The sequence below is a fragment of the Lutjanus erythropterus genome, chromosome 12 (assembly GCF_056507025.1).
Source record: "Lutjanus erythropterus isolate fLutEry1 chromosome 12, fLutEry1.hap2, whole genome shotgun sequence".
In the NCBI taxonomy this organism is placed as follows: Eukaryota; Metazoa; Chordata; class Actinopteri; order Lutjaniformes; family Lutjanidae; genus Lutjanus; species Lutjanus erythropterus.
Window position 1 is genome coordinate 6,498,628 of NC_139328.1, and position 23,888 is coordinate 6,522,515.

General features: G+C 40.3%; 1 protein-coding gene across 1 annotated transcript; it reads left to right on the forward strand.

Moving 5' to 3' along the window:
• Positions 1–1,719: 1,719 nt before the first annotated feature.
• Positions 1,720–23,297, forward strand: LOC146317479 (segment polarity protein dishevelled homolog DVL-3-like). Its single transcript, XM_084732871.1, has 15 exons — positions 1,720–2,335; positions 5,435–5,504; positions 9,431–9,546; positions 10,236–10,348; positions 11,226–11,361; positions 12,119–12,209; positions 12,331–12,400; positions 12,675–12,814; positions 14,173–14,249; positions 14,393–14,460; positions 14,615–14,764; positions 17,003–17,134; positions 17,573–17,740; positions 17,890–18,093; positions 22,013–23,297. The coding sequence occupies exons 1-15, from the start codon at positions 2,175–2,177 to the stop codon at positions 22,369–22,371; spliced, it is 2,055 nt and encodes a 684-aa protein (XP_084588997.1). The 5' UTR covers positions 1,720–2,174; the 3' UTR covers positions 22,372–23,297.
• Positions 23,298–23,888: the final 591 nt, after the last annotated feature.

Sequence of the window (23,888 nt, forward strand, 5' to 3'; positions counted from 1 at the left end):
AGAAACATTTTTGGCTGAAAAAGTAAAAGAAAATCTGTCTGGAGTCACAACTGTTAAATTCTGTTTTCCTTAAAGACTTTTATTTATTGGATTTGGCACCCATAGCTAACCTATGAAGACTCGAGACTAGCCACCAGCAAAATTGGCGCTGAGCTGTAGATGAAGGCTATGACGCACATGTTAGACGACAATGCTACAATGATAAATGAAACTTAAAATGTTAAAATAAAACCAGCATTTATTTGTTTTGTCAAAGGCACAGGGAGCCACATGAGGCTCCAGAGTTGCAGGTTGCAGACCCCTGGATTAGACCCACTCAGGCTGGGAAGAGCTATGACAGGAATTAGGAGAGGTCACCAAAATCCATATGTTAATAAAAGATGGAAATGGTGCCCCCCTGGTGTCCTTATGTTTTAAAAAATGTAGGACTATACCCTTTATAGTGGCCCAATGTGCAAGAAAATGTTGCATGGGCTCTATGCACCTGTAAATGGTTAAATAGTTAATAGTCCTCTGTGTTTTTTGCAGAGGTGTAGTAGTTCTACTTTAAATCAGGCTCACAAAATAAAACATTTTTAATCTTCACCAGGGTTTGGAGCTGTTTCACCATAAATGCATCACATCTTTCTGTGCACTGGTGCCCTGTTTTTTAAATTGTGCCCTCACACAGCTTCACTGCTACCAACTGTGCGTAAATTTCCTAGTTTGATTACAGATTACACACAAGTACTTTTGTATTTTGTTTTTTCAGTTGTAGCTAAGATGCTATTAATATGAAGGAAATCCAAGTATGAGTTTGATAAAATACTGAGGAAATTCAGTCCAAATCCTACAAACAATAAACTCATGACATGAGTGAGTACAGAAGGAAGGATGGTTTAGGTGACTTAGTGACTTTTCCTTAAACATCATCATCAGGGGAAAAAAAAAGAATATATCTATTTTCAAATTAGAAAACCTGTAAGAAGTTTCTTGAGTATTCCACTCTCTTTTTATACTCCATGACACGTCAGGGGGAAATATACTTTTTTAATTCACTATATTTATCTGGCGGCTTTAGTTTCTTGTTACTTTAATTGATTAAGCAATTAGTTGATTGACAGAAAATTAATTGGCATTTATTTTGATACCTGTCTTTCATTTTACATGTAAAATCATTAGTTCCAGCTTCACAAATGTGAATATTTCTTTAAAAATGTTTTTGAGCTTTGGATCACTGGTTGGACAGAGCATTTCGATTTGGGCAGAAGGACAACTGTGATGGCATTTATCACTATTTTCAGAATTTTTACAAACCAACAATGCATCGATTCATGAAGAAATAATCATCACATTAATCAATAATGAAAATAATGATTAGTTTCAGTCCTACATAAAAAAGTTCAGTAGCTTCATCTCAGCTAACTATAACAGTATAATCCTGCATTTACACTGAAGGACCAGTGTGTGGGATTTAGTATTATATTAGTTCTATTTTATTTTTATATTTTTATTGATGCTTGTATATATTTTTGCTATCCACTTTGCTGCTGTAACACTGAAAATTAGATAGGACCTTTACTTCCAGCAGAATAGTAGTTTTGCTTAACTAAAGGATGCACCCAGGGTGGGTGGCCCCTCAGGCTGCAGGGGCCCAATGCTGTTGTCTGTATGAGCGCCTCTGTGGACTCATGCACTGCAGCTGGGAGGCTGTCACTCTCCTCCTCTCCTGTGGATGGCGCCCGTCCGAGACAGGCTTGGACGATTTTGAGCAGTTTCGTGTGCAACAAAGTCCCGAGCTTGGCAGCTAGCGAGAAGAGAAAACCGACCCCTCTGAGATTGTTTATCTTTGCTGCCTTTTCAAACAGTTTTTCAGACGTTTCTCGCCTTTCAGCTGCATATTGGAAGTTTAATACGAACGGGAACTGTCGCGCTTCAGTCTTCGGGCGGTGTTAGGACGCTTTGTGGAGGAGCAAGGTGCTTTTTTTGAATAGAAAGGCAGGCGTACCATTAGCGAGCTGGCGTAGAGGAGAGAGAAGCAGGACTACGCAGCGTGTCGGTCAGCCAGAGAGAGCCGGGAGGACCACGGCAGGCACAGCCGCCGCCAGCGCCACGGGGAGTCGGGGCCCGAGAGGGAGCCTGCCAGGCCCGCGGCTTGATGCACCCTGCCTGCCTCGCCTCAGCCGCAGTCCGAGATGGGGGAGACGAAAATTATCTACCACCTCGACGACCAGGAGACACCATATCTGGTGAAACTGTCGGTGCCGGCCGACAAAGTCACTCTGGCAGACTTCAAAAATGTCCTCAAGAAGCCAAATTACAAATTCTTCTTCAAATCTATGGACGATGACTTCGGGTAACTGTTAAAGGGTTTATTGTGTTTAACGTCACAACGCTGGGCTTTCTCTGCGTTAGTGCAGCCAAATTAACGTTAACTTAGTTGATAGCCGCTCCAGCTGGCCTGTCATCGGTTATATCGTTACCTGGCTGTCGATCATTAGCTAGCTACTCCCATTGCAGTTCCTTTGTTAGCTGCTAGCGACGAGCCGCGGTCCTACTTAGATGGGAACCCTAGATTTGTGAAACACTCGCGAGATTTTGTTCGGGTCTTATAGTCATAGTGCGCGTCGTATAAACTAACTGTATTTTATAATGTGAGAACGCTATGGGTAAGATTTGAGTAGAGGTAGGGACAGCAAATATTTAATCAGTGTTAGGTAAAGCTCATGGTTTTGATTGAAAGTTTAGCTCTCGCGGGATCTGTTGCGAGTCTGGGGTTCCCTTGTAGATGCGACCAGTGCTCGCAGCGTTAGCAGGTCTGCTTAGCGTCCCGACCCCGTTTGTTTACATTGCTTGTGTGGCTAGCCTATGCCTTGACTTCGTCTGACCAAGTTTGGTATTTGCCAGTTTCACAAACACTAGCGGGACTCCTGCATGACAATTTAACTTATTTTAGATACAATGGGAACAGAGGCTATGAACAACAGTGATAATAACCGGTTACTGACGTTAGTACTGCCAGTTTCTGCGTGGCTAATGTATGGTATGTTCCTGCTAACAGGCTAACGTCAGAATGTAAACGGTTAGTCAGTGAGTCCAGCAGCAGGCCCCTGCTGTTGTTGTCTATTAGCCCGAGGAATGCAGAGTTGGACACAGGAATGCCCTGTTCATCACTCTGGCAGCTTTATGAGCGTGTCCTTTTGTGTTAAAACATGGCTGGAAAAGTAGACGTTTTATGTTCTTCCAGACAGTGCCCTCCACAGAGTTAAAAAAGGGGGAAATGTGCTATTTTTTAAACATTTCAGCCAGGTTTCCAAAGTTGTTTTTGGCCAAACTCAAACCAGGGTGGGGCAACGACTTCTTAACATTTGCAAGTGGGAAAGACATGTTTGGAAAGGACCCACAGCTATTCATGTTGTGAAGAGTGAAGGTATATTCTGTAAATAAACTACTGACCTTTACTCCAAGCTGTGGTATAGACTGTGCGACCTGTCAGACAGGAATAGAGAGACTGGTGCCCATATTTACAAAGACTCTAAAAGAAAGTCACACAAACTTATTGAATTGGTATCAGTAGGATCTTATCGACACCAGTATCGATACTAATACTGCATACTGACGCGATACTTATCTGTACTCTTATTTACATCACTTGCTATAATTTGGGTCAGAAAATCAAGATCTGACCTCAACAGATGTGAAAAGGTTCAGCAGTTATTTTATTGTTTCTTTTGCAGAAGAATCAAGTTAAATTGCTTACTGAGTTTTTACATTTTCTGGATTTTTATTAAATTTAGTAAAATGAAGCCAAAACTTTTGAACATTTTCTCCTGTCAGCTGTCATTTAATTTTGCATAAATACTAATAGCAGTATTGCTTGTCCAGGAGCTTTTCTATATTTTGGTACTGACCAGTCAGGAACTAGTACTGGTTTAGTATCAGTTTTCCCATAGTACCCATCCCCGCTCACCATCACTATTCCTTATTCACTGCAAGGCATACCTGAACTTGTCATCGCCAGTAATCTGCGGTTGATTCAGACTGTTTGAGGAGGCATTGTTGAGATACCATCTGACATGCAATCATTGGCAAGCATTCAGTCAGTTGAAGATTGATTGACTGGAAACATTTGCTGAAAATTTACACGTTTGAATTGGTTAAAAACATTTAGGCGATACTGTGCACTGTGCACAGGAAATCTTAAAGTGCCTGTTGTCACAGAGCCAAGAAATGTCCTTTTCAGCAGCCTTTGATGTATAGACGGACATGAAGGATTTCTTATGTCTGACCAAATTTATTCAAACATACCATGCTTTTAACTGGGTTTCCACATTTGTGCTGGTAGCCTCTGACATGCAGTGGTGTTGGCTGTCCCCCCAGATATTCCTGGATTTTGTTCAAGAGTACTAAACTGTGAAATCTTGTTAAACAGATCTTGCACGTTAAACTAGATTTTACTGGTTCCTTATCTACATTCACTTAGATTGTAATTTGGAATGCAAGATTATAGCAGTGCGTTATCAGTATCTGCCAATGAGGGCTTTAAAATTAAATATATATATGTATCGTCTAGACAGGAACATTTTTGCCAATATGACAGGCCAGTAAGATGGCACTTAAATTATGTGTATGCCATGAAACTGTGTCTGTGGTGTTTTTTAAAGGGTCTGAAAAGAACAGCAAAGTTATTTGCAGTGTTATCTCAGTGTTGATCATGTGAGGAGAGGCCAAAAAGAGTCATTACCTTGATCATTACAACAAATTTGTATAGAACAGAGAGAAACAAGCGGCCATGGGAAAAAAACGCCCGTCACCAGAAGTTTTCCTAAGTGAACATGTACATTTTGAAAAGCATTGTATTTTATGTCTGCATCTGCAAGTGGGCCATCATAATACGAGTACTGGCATAATAATGTCTTAATTTCAGTCAGTATCTTGTCAGTTTCACAAGATAGGCTTGATGTATTCAGCTATTGGTTGGAAAAAAAATATGCACATATTTGTATTGGCAATCGTCCAAAATTAGAAAGAAAATATTGGCATATTAGATTTTGGCAATAATCCAATATTGTGTATCCTAATTTTAATACACAGTAGTATGCAGAAATGTTGCTCTTGCACTTTCTTGAGGTCCTGAAATATGTTGTTGTTTTTTTCACCTTGAGGAAAGCATCAAGGAGCAGTTTTATCTTTGCAGAAAGGTTGAGGGAATACATTTATTACTCAGTAATCAGAACCACCATTGTCTATAGGTAATATTGAATATCTGTGGCTGGCACTGTTTTAAAATAGTGAAGTAAGTGCACTATTGGTTGTCCCAGTTGTCAGTGTTCATCCTGGCTGATGGAAGAATTGCTTCTTCTTTGCCTATAAATGCAGCCCCATGTTTTATTGCCCTGGGAGTGCTTTTGTGTTGGTAAAGGTTTACTGAAACAGAGCTTTGTTCTCTTTACAGCGTGGTAAAGGAGGAAATATCTGACGACAATGCTAAGCTGCCCTGTTTTAATGGACGTGTGGTGTCATGGGTAAGTTCAGAAAACATCCTGGTGTAATTTTCTGATTTGTTTAATGTTTTTTGTTGTTGTGCGCCCTCCTGTATTCACTGTATCTGTGTGGTTAAGTGGTGGCGCGGCAACTGCGTGCGTGCATGTATAACAATGACTCCCATCTGTTGACCAGTGACCACAACCATACTGCGTCTCCAGGGAGAGGCCCTCTGCTTCTGCGTGATAATGTCATTATCACATAATGATCCTAGGAGCAACCTACACATGTAGACACTCTGTTCTTGTGTTTTTAAACACTTTTTGTAAGAAAATAAGCTGCAGCGGCTCTTAAATGTTTTCATATATGTCCACACACACATGCTAGTCACCGCACGCAACACATACATACATGTGCCTGCATGTAGTGTCTCATTTAGAGGCTCCGAGCAATAATTCTCCTGTCTCCTCAATACAAGAGACATCTGGTGCCGGTGTACAGCCTCCCTTCCTCTCTTGTCGACATTGAAATTGAATTAAGAGCAAGTGAAATCACAGGATAGGAGGAAAATACCCCATAACAAAGAGCCTCACTGCGTGTCATCTAACAAGAAGATTGAATCTCACAGGGTGGGGAGAATAAAGTTAGAGAAAAGAGTGTTCTGTGTCTTGATGTGAAAGGCTGATGCATGCGGATAATTTAGCACAGTGTGGTTATAATTATGAGTTTTATCCGAGAGTCATCAACACAGGGTTATCACTAGATGTGCGCATGTATTATCTAGCATGCTCGTCCCGATGTGTCCCTCAGTTGTGGTCATTTTCATTAGACTGTGGAGGTTTGGTTGGCTGTGGTTCAAAGCCAGTTCCTCTCTTTGTGTGTGTGTGCGCGCACTTAAATCTGTTTCTTATCTCTCGGGAGCTGTTGAAATGTTCCATGTACAATGAAACGTTATCTCTGTTACAGTACGTCCATTTGTTTGTCTCCACCGTTCATGTGTTGTTTCAATGATCTGATTGATTGTCCTCTGGGGTCCGAGGGCCTGGCTCTCCTCGCTATCATCACATCACAACAGGCCAACACCGTCAATCTGGCCTGCTGCTCTTTACTGTCAGCTGACAAACACATTTTGTCTATCACATTATTTTAAAAACTTTATTGTAGTGCAGCTAAAATGTCCTGCTGTAAATACACTTTTCTCCTTTCTTCACACCAAACTGTCCTCCCTGTCAACTGAAAATAAAACACTGCAAGCATAGTATAGGTATAAACTGGATAAAAGGGTAAACAAAATCAGTAGTAGTTCATTATATTTAATCTGTCTACCTCCATTGGATTTGTACAGTTGTTTGAATTGTTTTTCTTTTTTGCTCATTGCAGCACAAAGTAGTTAAAACTGCTCTTTTTTTATCTTTTGTTAGTGGATAGGACACATTTTACTCCCTGGAAAACTCTTATGGCACCCACTTGTTTGCCACTTTGCTTTCATTCAGAGTCTCTAAGCCCCGTTCAGGATTCATACGGGTGCTGAAAAATCCTTAAAAAAAATACTTTTAATGTAGTGTTTCCCTGGATTTTGGAAAAGTGCTTGAAACTGCTTAATGTAATTGTGTTAGTTTCATAATAAATCTCTATCTGACTGACTATTTGCTTTTTACATAAATAAAATTACTTGGACAGCCAAAATACTTTTGCCCTTCTCAACAAATGAGGGTGATTCTGCTTGAGCCTTACGTGTGACACACAAAATGTGGAAGTGCCATAAATAATCCTTTTGAGTACATAAATTGCAGCTTACCACAGCTGTAAGGAAAAGTTTGAAAATGCACCTTGAATTTGACTCTGGAAAAGGGCTAGGACAACAAGTTTTTGGACAACAACAACCCCCCTTCTGTGTTTGTATGTTTTTTGTTTTTTTTTGACAGAATGGCAAGGTGGAAATAAGCCAAGCAATGTAAAAGGGACTCCCATCTGTCTGACTTATGTGGCTGTCTCTCTTTCTCTCTTATTCACACAGATAGATGCATTAATCATAAACATTTTTAGACATCCCTGTCACCCCAGAAACTGGACTGAGTCACTCTAATTGTTCATGGATTTTCTTAAAAGCCTGACCAAACCATTTCATCTCACAGTATGTCTGATTTGTAGGGGGTACTGCACAAGTCAAAAGTTCAGTCTTTTTATGGTGTATGGTACAGATGAAACGGTTAATCAGTTAACATGCAAAACTGCCAAACATCTGAAGGCTCTAGCTTCATATGTGAGAGACTGTGGAAATCTTTGTGTTTTGGACTTTTGGTCAGACAAAAAAAAAAAAAGACATTTGAAGACATCACCTTGGGCTCTGAGAAATGGTGATGGGCACTTTTCACGGTTATCGGACCTTTTGTAGTCCAATTTCTAAATTGACATTCAAATGTTTAGCAGCCTTTTTTGTGTGTCTGTTCGTTTCGTTTAAACCTTGTATTTCTGCACAGTTGAAGATAAAGAGACTACATTAATATTATTAGCATTATACTATTTTTAATTTGTTTCCAGTGATGGCTGCATGAGATTGTTTCTGACTTGTGTGAGCCAAACTCCAGAGCGCTGTGAAGTCCAAAAGTCAAAACTTATTTACTCTAATCATTTCCAAAATTCACAGTGTGAATCTTTTTATCTGAAGAAACATTCTGATTCAGGCCTTTTTTCTGTGGGCATTTAGCCTTTTAAAAAACAATATTTTCACTGCAGTGAAAAAACTGTCTGCTTTTAGTTATATTAATTAAAGAAAGTTGATTTCATAAAAAAAAGACTTAACTCATTTAATCAAGTGAAATGCTTTATTCATATTGAGGAATATTTATTTGGGGATTTTGTTTAGGGTAACGACCCCATAAAACATGACAACAATCAAAGCTTCATTCAAAAACCTCAGCAGATGCTTCGCATGTTAAAAAATGACATTCAAAACAGCTCTACTAATGATATTTAATAATCAAAATAAAGTTAATTAGCTTTAGTGTGGTGCAGCTGAACACTATGGAGAAAACAGTGTGTGATTATCTTGATGGATGTGGAGACGCTAAAAACAATATGTGACTCTATAAACTTGAAAATGAACAGCCTGTAACTGCTGCGTGTAAAATTAATTTGAATTCTATAGTGTAGTTCAAACAGCTAAATTTCTATCTCATTACACAGCAGATACCGTATAGGCCTACTTGTTGAAAAGGTGTTGAATTATAGTCATAAATGGCCCGCTTATACCACAAACGGCTACCAGAATTTAAGCTGCTTAACCAACTGTAAGGCTGCCAATAGTGGAAGCAGTTTCTTGTTGATTTGTTGATTGATTTTAAACTTGTCTTTGCATGGAAATCATGCATGTACATGTTTCATATCTAACATGGACAACATCCAAGATGCCACAGAACTCGAGATCCATGGCAGAATGGAAAAAAAAAATCTTGAGTGAGCAGGACTGACGTTTGCTGGAATGTGCACAAAGAAAGAGGAAAAAATGATGGAAATGTAAACAACCCCAGTATTCTAATGTTAAAATTCACCAGTCAGATAATTTCCCCTGAAAACATTGTCACGGTCCATTGGATCCCATTTTTTCCCACACTCGGGTAACGTAGGCGGCACTGTCAGGTAGACAAACCACAAGTCTTGGCACATGCCCTCTCTTTCACAACACTTAATCACAGCTGCCTTTGTAGAGCTTTGCTCTTTCGGCAGGAAATTAGTACAAGACACATTAATTTTGACATTTAATGAGACATTGTAGTCCTTAAATACTGACAAGCCATTAGGCAATAACAGGATATACCACCCAACCCTTGGCTATGATGTAGTGTAAACACAGTAGTGCTCTGACGTGGGTCTGCAGCCCACTTGCTCTCTGTCTGTCAATGTGTTCTTCCCTCTTCAAGTGTTTGCCTCATCCCTCTGACTGACCTTATTCTCTGTCTGTTGACAGTTGGTCTCTGGAGACGGAGCCCACACAGATGCAGGTTCAGTGGCTGATAGTTTAGAGGCGGCACCCCCTTTGGAGAGGACCGGGGGCATCGGAGACTCAAGACCCCCTTCTTATCAGTCAGTATATTCAGAAATTACTTTGTGGTCTATTTCTCTAAGCATGCAATAAGGAGAATTTGTATAATCTGTGACTCTGTGTGTGCGTGTGTGTGTGAGAAAGAGGAAGATGCCATTCGTACTTTATGTCTGGCTCTGAGCATGTGTCTTGAATGAGTCTGTCTGTGTTTCTTAATAAGCTCAGTAACAGAGGAAACAGCAGTTTAAATGGAAAAGTATGACACCTTGTGACTGTCCAGGAGGAAATAAACTCTACCTTTTCTCTATGCATTTATCATTTATCTTGGAAATTAATCATTCATCATAAACATTTCAGTTGTCATGTAGAGCACTGATTTCTGTCACTCATACCTCCTGTTGCTAACCATCTAGTTCTTTTAATATATTTGTATATAGAGTATATTTATTGCCAGTTTTCACCTTTTTAAGTGCAAAGTGGTTCATCTGCAAACAAGTCAACCAACACAATTACAGTTCCTTCCAAATATTTAACTAATGCAACCTCGGCTACACTGACTCAGGGAAGGCTTATTAAGAAACACAGTTTGTGATGTGATTATAACAAGATGCTATTAATATAAACATTTGTTTTAGAGGCTGTTAAATGACCGTAACTGTCTTGCTAACGATGCTGTGTGTCTCTTTACCACTAACTCTGGCTTCTGTCTGCGCACCGTCTCTGTCTGAAGTGGGAAAGCAGCAAGCGGTCGGGACAGTTTGGACAACGACACAGAGACCGGCTCCATGGTGTCACAAAGGAGAGAGAGGGAGAGGCCGCGACGGAAACACACGAACGACCACGGTCAGAAAGATGTTTGTTATAAACTGTTTTTCTCCTTGTGCAGTATGTTTCAGTTTTATTGCCATAATTTTTTACAGCTTACTACTATGATTTATTTGCTGGGTAAAAACAGAGTTGGCCATAGATGGGGTTATGTGCCTCAATGACAATGAGTTGTCCAAAATGCACAGATAAGGAGCTGACCCTGTGGTGTCTCACAGAGACTATGAATTTATTAGCTTGACAGGCTTATTCAGAGTGAAGATTCTTCTGTAGTGTAATCTTCACCATAGGTTTTACTTTAACTTCCATTTATTTATTAGATACTGATCAATAAGTAACAAGCACAATGTGAAGGAAGTTATTTTTTATAAACTGTGACAATGTTAAATGAGCATAAAGAGTCATAGTTTGAAATGAGACATGTTGTTGTTATGATATATTGTTTTGCTGTAGCTAAAACATCTAGTTTAGTTGTCTATCTCTAATTTGTTGATGCAATTTTCAAAGTATTTTTGTTTTTTGAGTAGAGCTGCAAGAGTTAGTTGATCAAAGGAAAATTAGTTGCCAACTATTTTAAGAATCAATAATTATAATGATCAATTTGTTGGTTCCAGCTTCTTAAATGTAAGAATTTGCAGTCTTTGGGTTTTGGACGGATTGGATTGATTACTTGTGAAAATAAATGTCAGATTATGAATAATGAATAATTAAAATAATTGTTAGTTGCAGTTTTAAGTGTTATCTTCGCCATAGTTTGACTTGAACTGGTGGGTCGTCAAGACCCTGCAGGTGGACCTCGAAACGTCATGAAAAACATGAGTAAAATGTTTTTAAGTTTCAGTTTTACAAGATTGAAATTATAATAACTCCTCATGGTAATGCTGTCCCACTGCAGGTGGAAGGCAGAATGGCTACTCATCGCGGGGAATGGGACGCGGGGGCGCCGAGTACGACAGCTGCTCGTCCTTCATGAGCAGCGAGCTGGAGTCGACTTCCTGCTTTGATTCAGACGATGATGATGCAACCAGCAGGTCAGATATCCTGTGGAGCTCTTCAGCTTGTTGTTCATAAGTGCAGTTCCCAATGAGAACAGGCATTTTAGCTCGAGGAATGCATCTGGAATTGCTGTTAAAGGGCCTTGGCAGAGATTAGTTCAATCTAATTGTCTGGTGGTTTTTGTGGTTACCCCCCCGAGTTCTCCTCCAGGAGTCGTAGAAATATCTGCAACCCACTTTAGAGACGCTGCTGTTCTCAGTCTTCAGGCATCTCCCAGGATGTTTTTTCCTGTTGATGCAGTGCATAATAGATCTGGGTAAAAGCTTCATCAGTATACAAGTTTCTCTCCACCACAGGAAGAAATGGATTTTTGCCTCAACAAAATTTCTGGATAGCTGTGCCAGCCGATGATTTGTCAGTCAGGTTATAACTTAGAAATGAAGTGGGCTGGATGCTGTTTTACAAACCGTTAAAGCTGGTCCCGACTCCTGGAAACAAGCACCACTTTCATTATGGAAACAGTATTTAAAAGGCTTCTTATTATGTATTTAACAGAAAGGCTTTAATTTGATGGTTAGACAACTTAGATTGGGAAAATAGCTTGTTTCTGTCCAGGTAGTTTTATTCACAGCATGATCTGACATGGTTTTAAAGCTTCATTCAGGCAGACATTTTATATAGTATCATTTCTTTTGTTAATAAATGGTCATTGACTCATGTATTACATCATTTCTATATGTGTGTATGCATTGTTTCTAAAAATATATGGTTTCCTTCTATTGTTTTATTCAGATTTAGCAGCTCCACTGAGCAGAGCTCCTCTCGTCTAATGAGACGACACCGCCGTCGCCGACGGAAACCTAAGGCCTCCAATATGGACAGGGTGAGAGCACACACTCTTTGTGTAGAACTCCAAATCAGCCCCAAACTTCTTTATTAAAATCCAGTTTATGACTTCTTTTAATATTTCTTTTCTTCACAATGTTCATCATTCTTCCTTCCAGTCTTCGTCATTCAGCAGCATCACAGACTCCACCATGTCTCTGAACATCATCACAGTTACTCTCAACATGGGTAAGTGACTTGGCCATGCGGAAGCTGCACACAGAATGTAATTAGATTTGTTTGGATGCATACAATCTGCTTTTTTTCCCTTGAATACCCCCTCCCTGAACAGCCACATGCTGAGTCTAAGCTCAGGAATTCCTTTCATATGATGAAGAAAATATGCAAGTTTAATCAATTTGTTCCATATTGATGCAGGTCATGATCATCTTCTATGTCTATTTGCTTGTTCGCTGCTCCACTTCCCTCTTGAATAAACTGTCTGCTCGTCTCCTGTTCACAGAAAAGTACAACTTCTTGGGCATCAGTATTGTGGGTCAGAGTAATGAGAGGGGAGATGGAGGAATCTACATTGGCTCTATCATGAAGGGAGGAGCTGTGGCTGCAGATGGACGCATAGAGCCTGGGGACATGCTGCTGCAGGTGTGTGTTTGTATCTGTGTGTAAGACAGAGAGACACACACACACACACACACACACACACACAGAATGAAAAATGTGTGTCTGTGCATACCTGGGACTTGGACCAGGAAAAAGTGTGTGTGTGCATGTGCGCATGTCGAGTTTGGGTTTAGTGCCAGCACCTGCAGTGAAATGGAAGGACTTAGTAATGTGAGACCAATCAAAGGTTTTTCATTCAAATGGCCATGTGTAAAGGATAAAAAACATATTTCTGAACTGTGATCAATGTAATTATACATGGGCAGTGAATCATAATTAAGGTTTTTAAGGAAATACTGTTTTGCAATTTATTCCTCTTTTAAATATTTGTTGAAAACCCACTTCCAGATTTCAATATGTCACACTATATTGAACACTGCCAGTCCCACTAATGGCTTTGTGTAGTGTAATTATTATTATTATTTTTTTTTAATAACTGGAATTCTGTCAAAGTTTCATACCTCATTCAGGACTTTAAATGAACTTTTCTCCCTCAGTCTCCCACAACCGTTACCAATTCTACTTGCAGCTATCTAAAACTTTACAACCATTTTCTGAAATTGAAGTTCTTTTTGTTCCTTTCTGAAATTTCTGCTTATTAAACATTTCTTTAAGACGAGTACAAGATGTTGTACACAATTACATACTAGATGCAAATTGCATATTAGATGACATAACACTCCAACTTTTCTGGCACAGATATTAATGACAAGGAACCTTGAATAACACTGCATATAAATATATATGCAGGCATGTAGGAATGCAGTCAAATGCTAAAGCATGATCAGACGATAGCCGATGGGTTCTGAGGTTGGGAAAATACAGACTCGCCTGGCCTCAGGTCTTCTGCTGCTGGCCTGACGGATACTTCTTCAACTTCTCCCAGCTAAAAACTTTCATGTAACACAGACATTTTGTGGGGCAAGTGAAAATTCAGAGCTGAATTATGTTTAGCTACACAGCTTCTGACCTGTATAGCTACAGGACTCCAAGGACTGTAAATATGTCATGTCAGTAAGTTTGAATATTTTTTCAGGCAAGGACATAACCATTTAGATTCCCAAAATCTGGTCAGTTAATCAAAATAATGCCTATTTGGAAAGTTTCTCTTCTGTCCCAGAATTGTCCCAGATACCATACCTTTGTGTCCCAGGTGTTATTTTTATTGTCCCCAGGACAACAGGAGATCCTTAAATTTCAAGCGCTGACCTCATTATATGGAATTTTTTTTGTTTGGCCCATCTTTTGTTGTCATAATGAATAAAATTTTTGTACAGATATGTGTTTACAGCCTGAGAGACTGTTGGATTACTTCCTTTCATTTTTTTTTATTCCTGTAGGTGAACGACATAAACTTCGAGAACATGAGCAATGACGATGCAGTTCGAGTACTGAGGGACATAGTGCACAAGCCAGGGTGAGCACCAAGCAGGCACACATGCATACATACATAGATGCATATTATCATTGTATTCTTCCATAAAGCAAAGGTTCAAAACAAGGATGTAACTGACTGCTAGTGAAGTTAAATCTATTCTCTGTGTCTGTGTTTGTTACCAGTCCGATCACACTGACTGTGGCCAAGTGCTGGGACCCGAACCCTCGGAGCTGCTTCGCTCTGCCCAGAAGTGAGTGTCTGTCTCTCTTGTTCCTATATTTCGTCTCAGTTTCAATAAGAGTAATGCCTGTAAATGCATGCAGAGCCAACTGTTTTGGTGTGTGTTACTGTGGTTTGGGTAAGATCACCAGCTCTAACTGCGTGCCCTACACATAATTCAACAGGTGAACCGATCCGGCCCATTGACCCAGCTGCGTGGGTGTCGCACACGGCGGCCATGACTGGGGTATACCCTGCATATGGCATGAGCCCTTCCATGAGCACCGTCACCTCCACCAGCTCCTCCATCAGCAGCTCTATCCCTGAGACTGAACGTGAGTCATGTCACCCCCTGCTATGGATTATTAAGGCACCATTATTAAAAAAACAGCTTAGTCACTGTTTTAGTCACTTTTTTTTTGTCTCAATAAGAATTTTTCTTCACTTACGTCCTCGTCTTTGACTTTGTTTCTTTGTTTCTGTTATCTGTTTTACAATTTTCTTTTGGCTTTTTGATAATCTACTTGTAAAAACACTTAGATAAATTTGACAGTTCATACTATTATAATGTGAGGCATGAAGTCTCCTCAGGATCGTTCATGTTTCAGCTCTCATTTTGGAGCCCCCGCCCTCTGACCTCTAAAAATGCAATAATATCAGTATGTTCGTCAGATGTGTTAGTAAATCTCGATGCCGAGTGTGGCCCTGCCCTCTCACTGCATTCCTGCGACTACTCTGTGTTCCAGCTTTTACTGTGTTCAGCCTCACAGCCTCCATCTGCTCAATAACTCTTCTCAAAACTGAGCCATAACTCACAACGCTCATCTTCCCTGTAATCTTTGGAAGGACAGTGATGTGTTTTTCTTTCTTTCTGGAGAAAAATCTCTTCTCTTTCGACACACTTTCTTTACCAAATTGACATGATTCACATTTTTGTAGATTTTACCTCCCAGACAGAACGTAAATTTCATGTGATCATATGCTCTAAAAGTGTAGACGGATACCTAAAATATTACACCACTTTGCAGTTCTAGCTGTAATATAATAGTTTAATGGTGCATTTTTCGTTCACTTTGGATAATTGGCCAGCTGTATTGTTGCCAGGAGTCATTTCAGCTGTAGTCTCGAATAGTCAGACCTCCCTCCACAAGGTCTGGCTCCACACATACACATTCTGCTATAGGGGATAAAACACTCGTCCTTGTTTGCATTTCTTTAAACCAATCACAATCATTGTGGGTGGAGCTAAGCTGCAGTGGCACAGCAATGGTTCTGCTGCAAAATAGTCTTGAGAGGGAACTTATTTGGGTGAAACATTTGCAGTGTAACATTCTGGCATTAAAATGGCTAAATCACCCCACAAGAAAAGATGATAGCTGCCAGCTTGTTTACGTTTGTACCATTAGCATTACTTGTGCTAATTTGTCAGCTTGGAGGTTACTGTTGTTTCCCAGGGACTCTGAAAACATAGATAGTAGATGCCACGATGCAATGGCAGGCTTATACCCGCAGTGTGCATCCAGTGAGTCAGACTATTTCAAGTGCAGCGATCTGAAATGTTAGAGTTACATTCATACCTTAAAATCAGAGCAAAGGCCTCCTAGTCCCCATTTTCCAGTGTTCAACAGGGAGAAATCTGTTTTGGACAAGATGGGTCCACTGATAAAACTCTGCAGCACATAATGTAATGCAGCCATGTAAAAGGCAGAGTTTTGCATAAAGAGTGTGACTGTTGTTAATTTGCACAGCTGCAATAGCTGGCACTACACTGAAACATTAAAGGGATGTCGGGGTTACGTGGATGTTTTATTTATGTGAGGAACAATTGAAGTTTTTGTGAATGCTGGAAGTGTCTAATGACTTCTGAAATAGTAAATAGGTTTTAAAATGTCTCCTCTCTACAAGGATTCAGAAATGTGCTAATTATTTTATTTATGCTTGTTAACAAGTTACTGAAAACTTAATGTCCATAGCATACTAAACTGTCACATGCACGTACGGAAAGACGGTCACACCCTTTCTGTTGGGAATGGTCACAAGTTTTCCTGGGAAATAAAATAAAGGAAATCCCTGATTGAAGCAGAGGTGCATGTTGAGTGGAAGTGAGACACTTTATCAACACATCTGATCTTGGAATGCAGTGAACCTAAGTGAGATGATATGTAACGATATGACAGAGTTCAAGGGAGGACATTTATTTCATTATGATCAGGCTTTTGTGAAGACCAGCTCGGTTGTCGTCCAACTCAAACAAAGATCCAGTCTTATTCATGATCAAGACAGAACAGAGGTCAAATTACAGTCCAGACCACAGGAACCAAAATATTATTTGAGGCAAATTTTGGAGTTGTCCAGATACGATAACATCACTCAGCTGCACTCTCATTAAATTTGTAGGAAACCAAACAAAATGTGCACAATGTCTTTGTCCTCAAAACGGGTTCAGTGATGTGAAACATAAAAATTTAAGACAGATCTGAGACCAGTCAGACCCAACCTATTTCAGCTCTGTCGGGAGCATCTGGTCCAGTTCCCATGGTAACTTGTACACGTGTCCTCTGATCTTTTCCCAGGATTCGATGACTTCCACCTCTCCATCCACAGCGACATGGCAACAGTCGCTAAGGCCATGGCCTGCCCAGAGTCGGGTCTGGAGGTGCGGGACAGGATGTGGCTCAAGATAACCATCGCTAACGCCTTTATTGGTACGTCTGTGAAAGCAGAGGGCATGGTCCAGCATTTGTTATTTCCTTCATCAGTATTGCACACACACACATCTCTGTTATTTATTTGCTCAGTTCAGTTTGAAGACTGCTGTGTGGTGTGTTTCAGTGACGTGGCTGAGGAGATGCCAATTCAGACAGCAACAGAATTTCCTTTGTTGACCAACAGTTTTCTGAATATTACACTCTACTACACTCGGGGACCTGTTGTACAAGATTATGGTTGTTTTTTTGTTTTTTTAAACAGAATCTTTTTTTAAATCTGCCTTTGTAGAAATGATTGGGAAGTATTTGAAACACGTATTGGCCAATGACGGAGCACTTTTAATCATTCTGTATTGTGGACTGGCTATAGAATGTGATGAGCAAAATTCACATGTCCAGTACCTAATGCGTGTGTGTGTGCTGTCGTGTCCTCAGGTTCTGATGTGGTAGACTGGCTCTTCCATCATGTGGAGGGGTTCTCAGACCGCAGAGAAGCCCGTAAATACGCCAGCAACCTGCTGAAGGCCGGCTACATCCGACACACCGTCAACAAGATCACCTTCTCTGAACAGTGTTACTACATCTTTGGAGACCTCTGCGGCAGTAAGTGCACACTTTTCTCTATGTTCAGCTAAGATCTGTTAGCAGTAAAAGATAAGAAGTAAAAGTGTTGTGGTTTAGTTGTATTTGTGCGTCCTGCTGTGTCTATAATATCTAAATTGAAATCTGTTTTTTTCATTTGTCTCCCTCAGACATGACCCACCTGTCTCTCCATGATCATGATGGCTCCAGTGGGGGCGCCTCAGATCAGGACACTCTCCACCCTCTCCCTCATCCCGGGGCAGCCCCCTGGCCCATGGCCCTGCCCTACCAGTTCCCCATTCCACACCCATACGACCTGCCGCAGCCCTTCCACGGAGGACCAGGCGCCGGCAGTGCAGGAAGCCAGCACAGTGGTGAGTGCAGTTAGGTTATTCTCAGTCTTCATCAACATGAAAAATCAGTAGGGTGTTGATGGAAAACAACATTAATGCTAGGGCTGGGTATCGTTTAAAGAAAATTACTGTACCGAATACTGATCTCGGCACAAAAAGGATTGAATGCAGGAACCATTACTGCTTGGCACAGAGCAGGGGTGTCCCAAAACCAGGATCAGATAATGGTCCACTACTGTGCTCATATACTTGTACTCATATGACTACTTTGGTACCTTTACACCCAATGCCACGCCACGAAAAATAGCTGCTTCAACACAAGCGAGAGAATCGGTGAGAGACATCTTGTCATCAGTGTCATCCACCAGTGACTTCAGTGACATGCTGTAAAGTACTGTCCAACTTAAACTGCCAGGAGAAAAAGCTTCAGCCTGTGTCTATCTTTGGCAACTGTCCACAAAAATGTTTAAAGTCCATGCTGCTGCCCAATAAGTCCCGCGGGACACAAGCTAGTTGAATGCCTCAGCTAATTAATCTGAAGACAAAGGAAAAAATGCCGCCGCCACAAGTCTGTAACCCTCTTTTCTTTGTTGTTAGCGTTTCTGGCTGTAGGTAATAAGCAGGCTACAACTTCTCTTTGTGTAAACTTCTTAATTCTCTTGTTAACTTTATCAAAACAGCATGACAGTAGAGTACACCCCGTACACTCTTGGGTTCACTGCAGGGTTAACGCTCTACTGTTACACTCAAACCTGTCACTCCTAAACAATGGCATTTAGGAAGTAAGTAGCTCTCAGGCTATGGGGACATGAAGAAGCAACTTAAATACTACACATGTAAATGTAAAATTAAAATAATACATAAAGTGCCATGATAGTGAAATAATTATTGTATGTAACAGTAAATTTGATTCTGCAAGTCCATAATAATGTTGTGGAGACATTCCTACTGAAATATATACTGTACACAGTAAACTGCACATCTTAATATGGAACACTAAATTAGCACTGTAATTTAATACAAATAATCCAAACATATAATGTGTACAGTAACTATGGTTAAACTAGCAGCAGGAAACAGGAACAACAGCTTGTTACATTTAGAAAGTGAAGAACATCTCATGAAAATAAACCATTTTTTAAAGTCATTATAAGAACTGTAATGGCATTATTAAGTACTCATATCAGTACTCAGTATCAGCAAGTATTCAAATGCAAGCAAGTACTTGTACTCTTTCAGGAAAAAGTGGCATCATTGTATTCCTGTTACTGAGTTATTTTGGTCGATGTCTTAAAGGGCCCTAATTAATGCCATATTAATACTGTAATATTTTACCCAAAGTCTTATTTTTTTGAGTATCAAACACAGTGTAAAGCATGTAGTTTGCTCCTTCATAAAGAACAGCTTGAATTAATGTCAGCAACAACAGATTTTGATGATTTTCTTGGTTTGATGGATCAAAATGAATCAAAGTGTACACAGAAACTTCCTATTCTCCGTTTCCCACCTGTGTGCTGCAAACACGGTACTGTACAGCATGTTGCAAACACTCGTAGTTTCCTCAAAACATATCTAAAATACCATATCTCAGGCAGAACTCCAGAGCTTACAGGATGATAGAAACAGTAAAAAGTTTCATTGCAACTGATATGAATTCATGTTAGTAACAGCTGCTTTTCTTACGATGGAGCAAACTCCAAACCTTAAACAAACACTTTTCAAACCTATAAAGAGAGAAGTTGGTGTAAGGGTCACTTTGCACAGATGAACATAAAGGAATGCCTATAAATTTTTATCTCCATACTTTCTATACAATTATGAGTCCAGTGCATGTTTAATTGGGCTCACTTCAAAGACTTGGACAAAACAACCTAACTCTGTCAAAAGTGTAAAAATATTTCTTCCAACAGCTCCAAAGCTGCCTTATTTACATGTTTTGTGTATTTAACATGTAGAAATAGAAAAGCAGACGCTGTGGTTTTAGGAGCAGTTTGCTTACGCAATGGAGATATTTACTGACTAACAACAGCTGGGCCAACTGACTGCACAACACATCTCAGGCGGCCTGTCCTCATTCTGTGATTTCCCACTACCTACGAGTGCATTTTTGGATAATTTTTACCAGCTTACAAGACACAGCATGAGTTTCAGCATTGTTAAGATGTATTTTTGTTATGTTATAGCTGGTGCCAAGCCTTTCCCAGACCAACCTAAAATGTATCTTTTCATCTGTCTGTGGGTTTGATGGCAACAAGCGTGCGTCTGTAACTAGGGTTCTTAGAGGTGCTGAAAACAAACAAGAAGAAGCCATTTCTGCACAAGCTACACTTAATGTAAACTGTCGGTCTTTGTTGATGTGCCCTCTGACAGAACAGTGAGTGGGAAGCTAACTGATGACAACATGCAGGGTAGTTTGTATGTAATCATGAAATGAAAAGGATTTTATTGAAATAAGTGAGTGATTGTTTTATATTGGCTCAGTCAGGTTGTATAGGATGCCAAGACACATTGTGAAACATGAAACTTCTAAAATTCTATCACAAAACATAATTTTGGTTGTTCATGGCAGAGTAGTATCAGATTTAATGTGATGAAGAAATGAAATAGGGCTCAATCATTTTGAGCAATAAGTCAGTTACCACAGCTGTAATGTCCCGGAGAAGCTTGAACATACTTGAAAAGAATGTGACGTTGGAAAAGGTGTTGGAACCGGGTCTAAATATCATAATATTCCTTAAAGCGTAGAAAACGTTCTGGTTTTCAGTTAATCAGTCTGAAGAATTTGCCTCAAAAGCATGCAAGTTGTTTTGCGGTAATAAAATGAAAACATGTAATTGCCTTCGGTAATGGCTAAACAGTCCTGCCTGTGAAAGGGAGTGAATGCTCAGTGACCATGTCTGCATTAGTCATGCAGCTCTCCTGAGAGTCTCCCACTAACTGGGTCAGGACTGCCTGCGTCACTTGTGGCTCGTGTAGGTCGGTCAGAGTTAATTTACAGCTATAATATGTAACATTTTCATATTAAAATGTCTAAAAAATGCTGGACATATGTTCTATATTTTGTTTAGTTGGGTACAATGTATATATGCAGAGAAGTCCATCATTTATTCAAAGTAAAGGTGTGTTTCTTGCTACTTAGTTGCTTTACCTTTCAGGAAAACATAGTGATATATCTGACACATCAGAGAGTAAGGAAGGAAGTCCATGAACGTGACTAAACTTTCATATTTCCTTGTCCATTAACATGATTTCTGCCAGAGTCATGTCAGATTTTCATCAGCTTTAGTGTTTATTTAAAAACTCCCATGATCCCACAGTACTTCACAATGACACCCATGTCTTTTCTTATTGTTTTAATGTGAGAGAGACCCCTAGAGGCAGAACTTGCATATTGTATGTTGAAAAAATGTGATGTGTCTATATGGGACACTCTAAAAACTTGGTGTTTTTCCCAGGGGCGGTGCCTCACATCCTGCATCACATATAGTGTTATGTGCCTAGTGTGCATTTATGTTAGCCTGCTTTGGGTCATCTCATCACTTTCTGGATCAGCTAGCAAAACTGTAACCTAAAAAGTTAATTATTAACCTAATCTCTGCCTAAACATAAGAGATCTCATGCCTCTCATAGACTCCAAGCAAATATGATTTTTATTTTCTTTTTCTGTGATCGCCAAGTTACGAAGATACTCATAGATTTTGGACTTTTACTTGACTGTAAATGAATTCTCACATTGACCATCATAATTTTATACTGGAAAATATAACTAAATCAGGGCTGTAGAGGTAAATACAGTGGTGGCGAAACTAGTTGATTGATACAGTTGATTTGAAAATAAGTGAAAATAAATGAGTAAACTATGTTGACAAGATGGACAAGATTATGTACACGATTATGTACGCTTGAATAATAATCACCATCTCTTCTTTTGTGTCAACAGGAAGCAGTGGTTCAAACTGCAGCAAGAACGAGGGTCGGAAGTCTGGCGGCAGTGGCAGCGAAACTGAGATCAGGAGCCACCGAGCTCCTAGCGAGCGCTCAGTGGCTCCCCCTAGTGAGAGAAGCATCCGTAGCTCCGTCAGCCACCGCAGTGCCAACTCCCACTCAATAGCCTACGGTCCTGGCCTTGTGTACGGCCCGCCTGGCTTGCCTCCCCAGCCTCCACATCTGTCTACAGCTGCACCTGGCGCCCCCCCAGGCAGAGAGCTCGCCTCTGTGCCCCCTGAGCTCACTGCCTCACGCCAGTCTCTGCGCCTGGCGGTGGGCAACGCCGGAGAGTTCTTTGTCGATGTGATGTAACGCAGGTTGTAGGCCGATAACGAAGTAGCAGATTGGGCTTTCTCGTGTCATTATAAGGCAGAGAAGGACAGCGTGACGGGACAGGAAGGAGGGAAGACTGCCGTACCCCTTGATTCGACTCTCCTAAAAGCAGAAATGGAGGCAACCCTGTTATGAGAGAAAATGTTCCCCCTCTCTTGTGCTTTCTTCCTAGTAGTAGTGGCCATACTTTCTTCAATGAAGAAACCCCCTCGCTCAAGATGGAACCAAAGCGCCTCTCTCAGTTTCCGCTCCTCAGTGGGGAAGAGTTTGCGTAAGGACAAAGAGCAAGAGAGGGAGGGGAGGCAGTGGAAACGGACAGCTGGGGAAGATGACTCATCACTTTTCTACATGGATGTTTTTCATTTGTTCTTCTCTTCACTCTTCCCTCCTCTCTGCCTTCCTTATCTTAACATTCTCTGTCCTCCCCCACCCCTGTTCACGTCAAAACTGAGAGAAAAAGAAGCCTCTTCCCTCCTTCTGTTCTTTCAATCCCTCCTGACCCCTAACAAGAAGAAAAAAACCGGAAAGAAAGCTGAAATGAACACTAACTGTTAACCTTATTCAGACTTTTTAAATGTTTGCTTGACTTAAGAGAGAAAGAAATGGAAAAATTTGTATGTAGTGCAAGAGAATCGCAGTCCTTCTTACTGTAAGAATGCATTTGTTTTATTATATACGTAGCTGGTCACAACTAGTTTCATTTTTCAATGCTAAACATGAGCATCCAGCTTCAAGAGTCATTTTTACACTACACAACTGCATTTTCATCTGTTAACCAGAGCATTTTCAGACTCTGTGTTGTGATAATGTATAGTGGAAAAAAAATTTCTTACCATGTCTTTCACACTACTCTTTTATCAAGGAAAAAATGTCTTTTTATTTATAAATATAGTTTTATGACTTAATGCTGCTTTGTCTGGTGTTTTTTTTTTTTAATTTGAGTGTGTTTGTGTGTGTGTTTGAAGCAGAAATTTGCAACCTCGAAGTGTGTGTTTTTCGTCACGGTACCTGAGGTCATATTTGCATTTAAAAGCAGTGGATTCCAGACTGTCCAAGAGCAGGAATGTGAAGGTTAGGCAATCTGGTGCACAGATGTGTGTGTGTGGGCTGTGGGTGTGTGCAAAGAGATCAGCCTGTTTGCCTCAGAACTGAATGACCCTATGCAAAATGTTCCCTGTGGTTTGAGAGGAGGAAAACTCCTGTAGAGAGGCGATTCGATTTAACTTGGACAAAAAAAAAAAAAGTTGAATCCGATGGACTCTGCAGGACAGAATAAAATAAGACCACCCACGCTAACACAACAGTTAGTTTAAAATGACAAACGTGTCTCCTGCTTCCTCTCATAGTCTTAAGCATTACACAACAGGACCTCGCACAAATTGCAACAGATATTCTTACAACTTTTAATGGTCTCAGAAATGTTATTTATAACATATGTAAAGTCTTAAGAAATCCAAGTGGAGGAAAGTATTTAAAAGTACTGAAATCAGTGATGC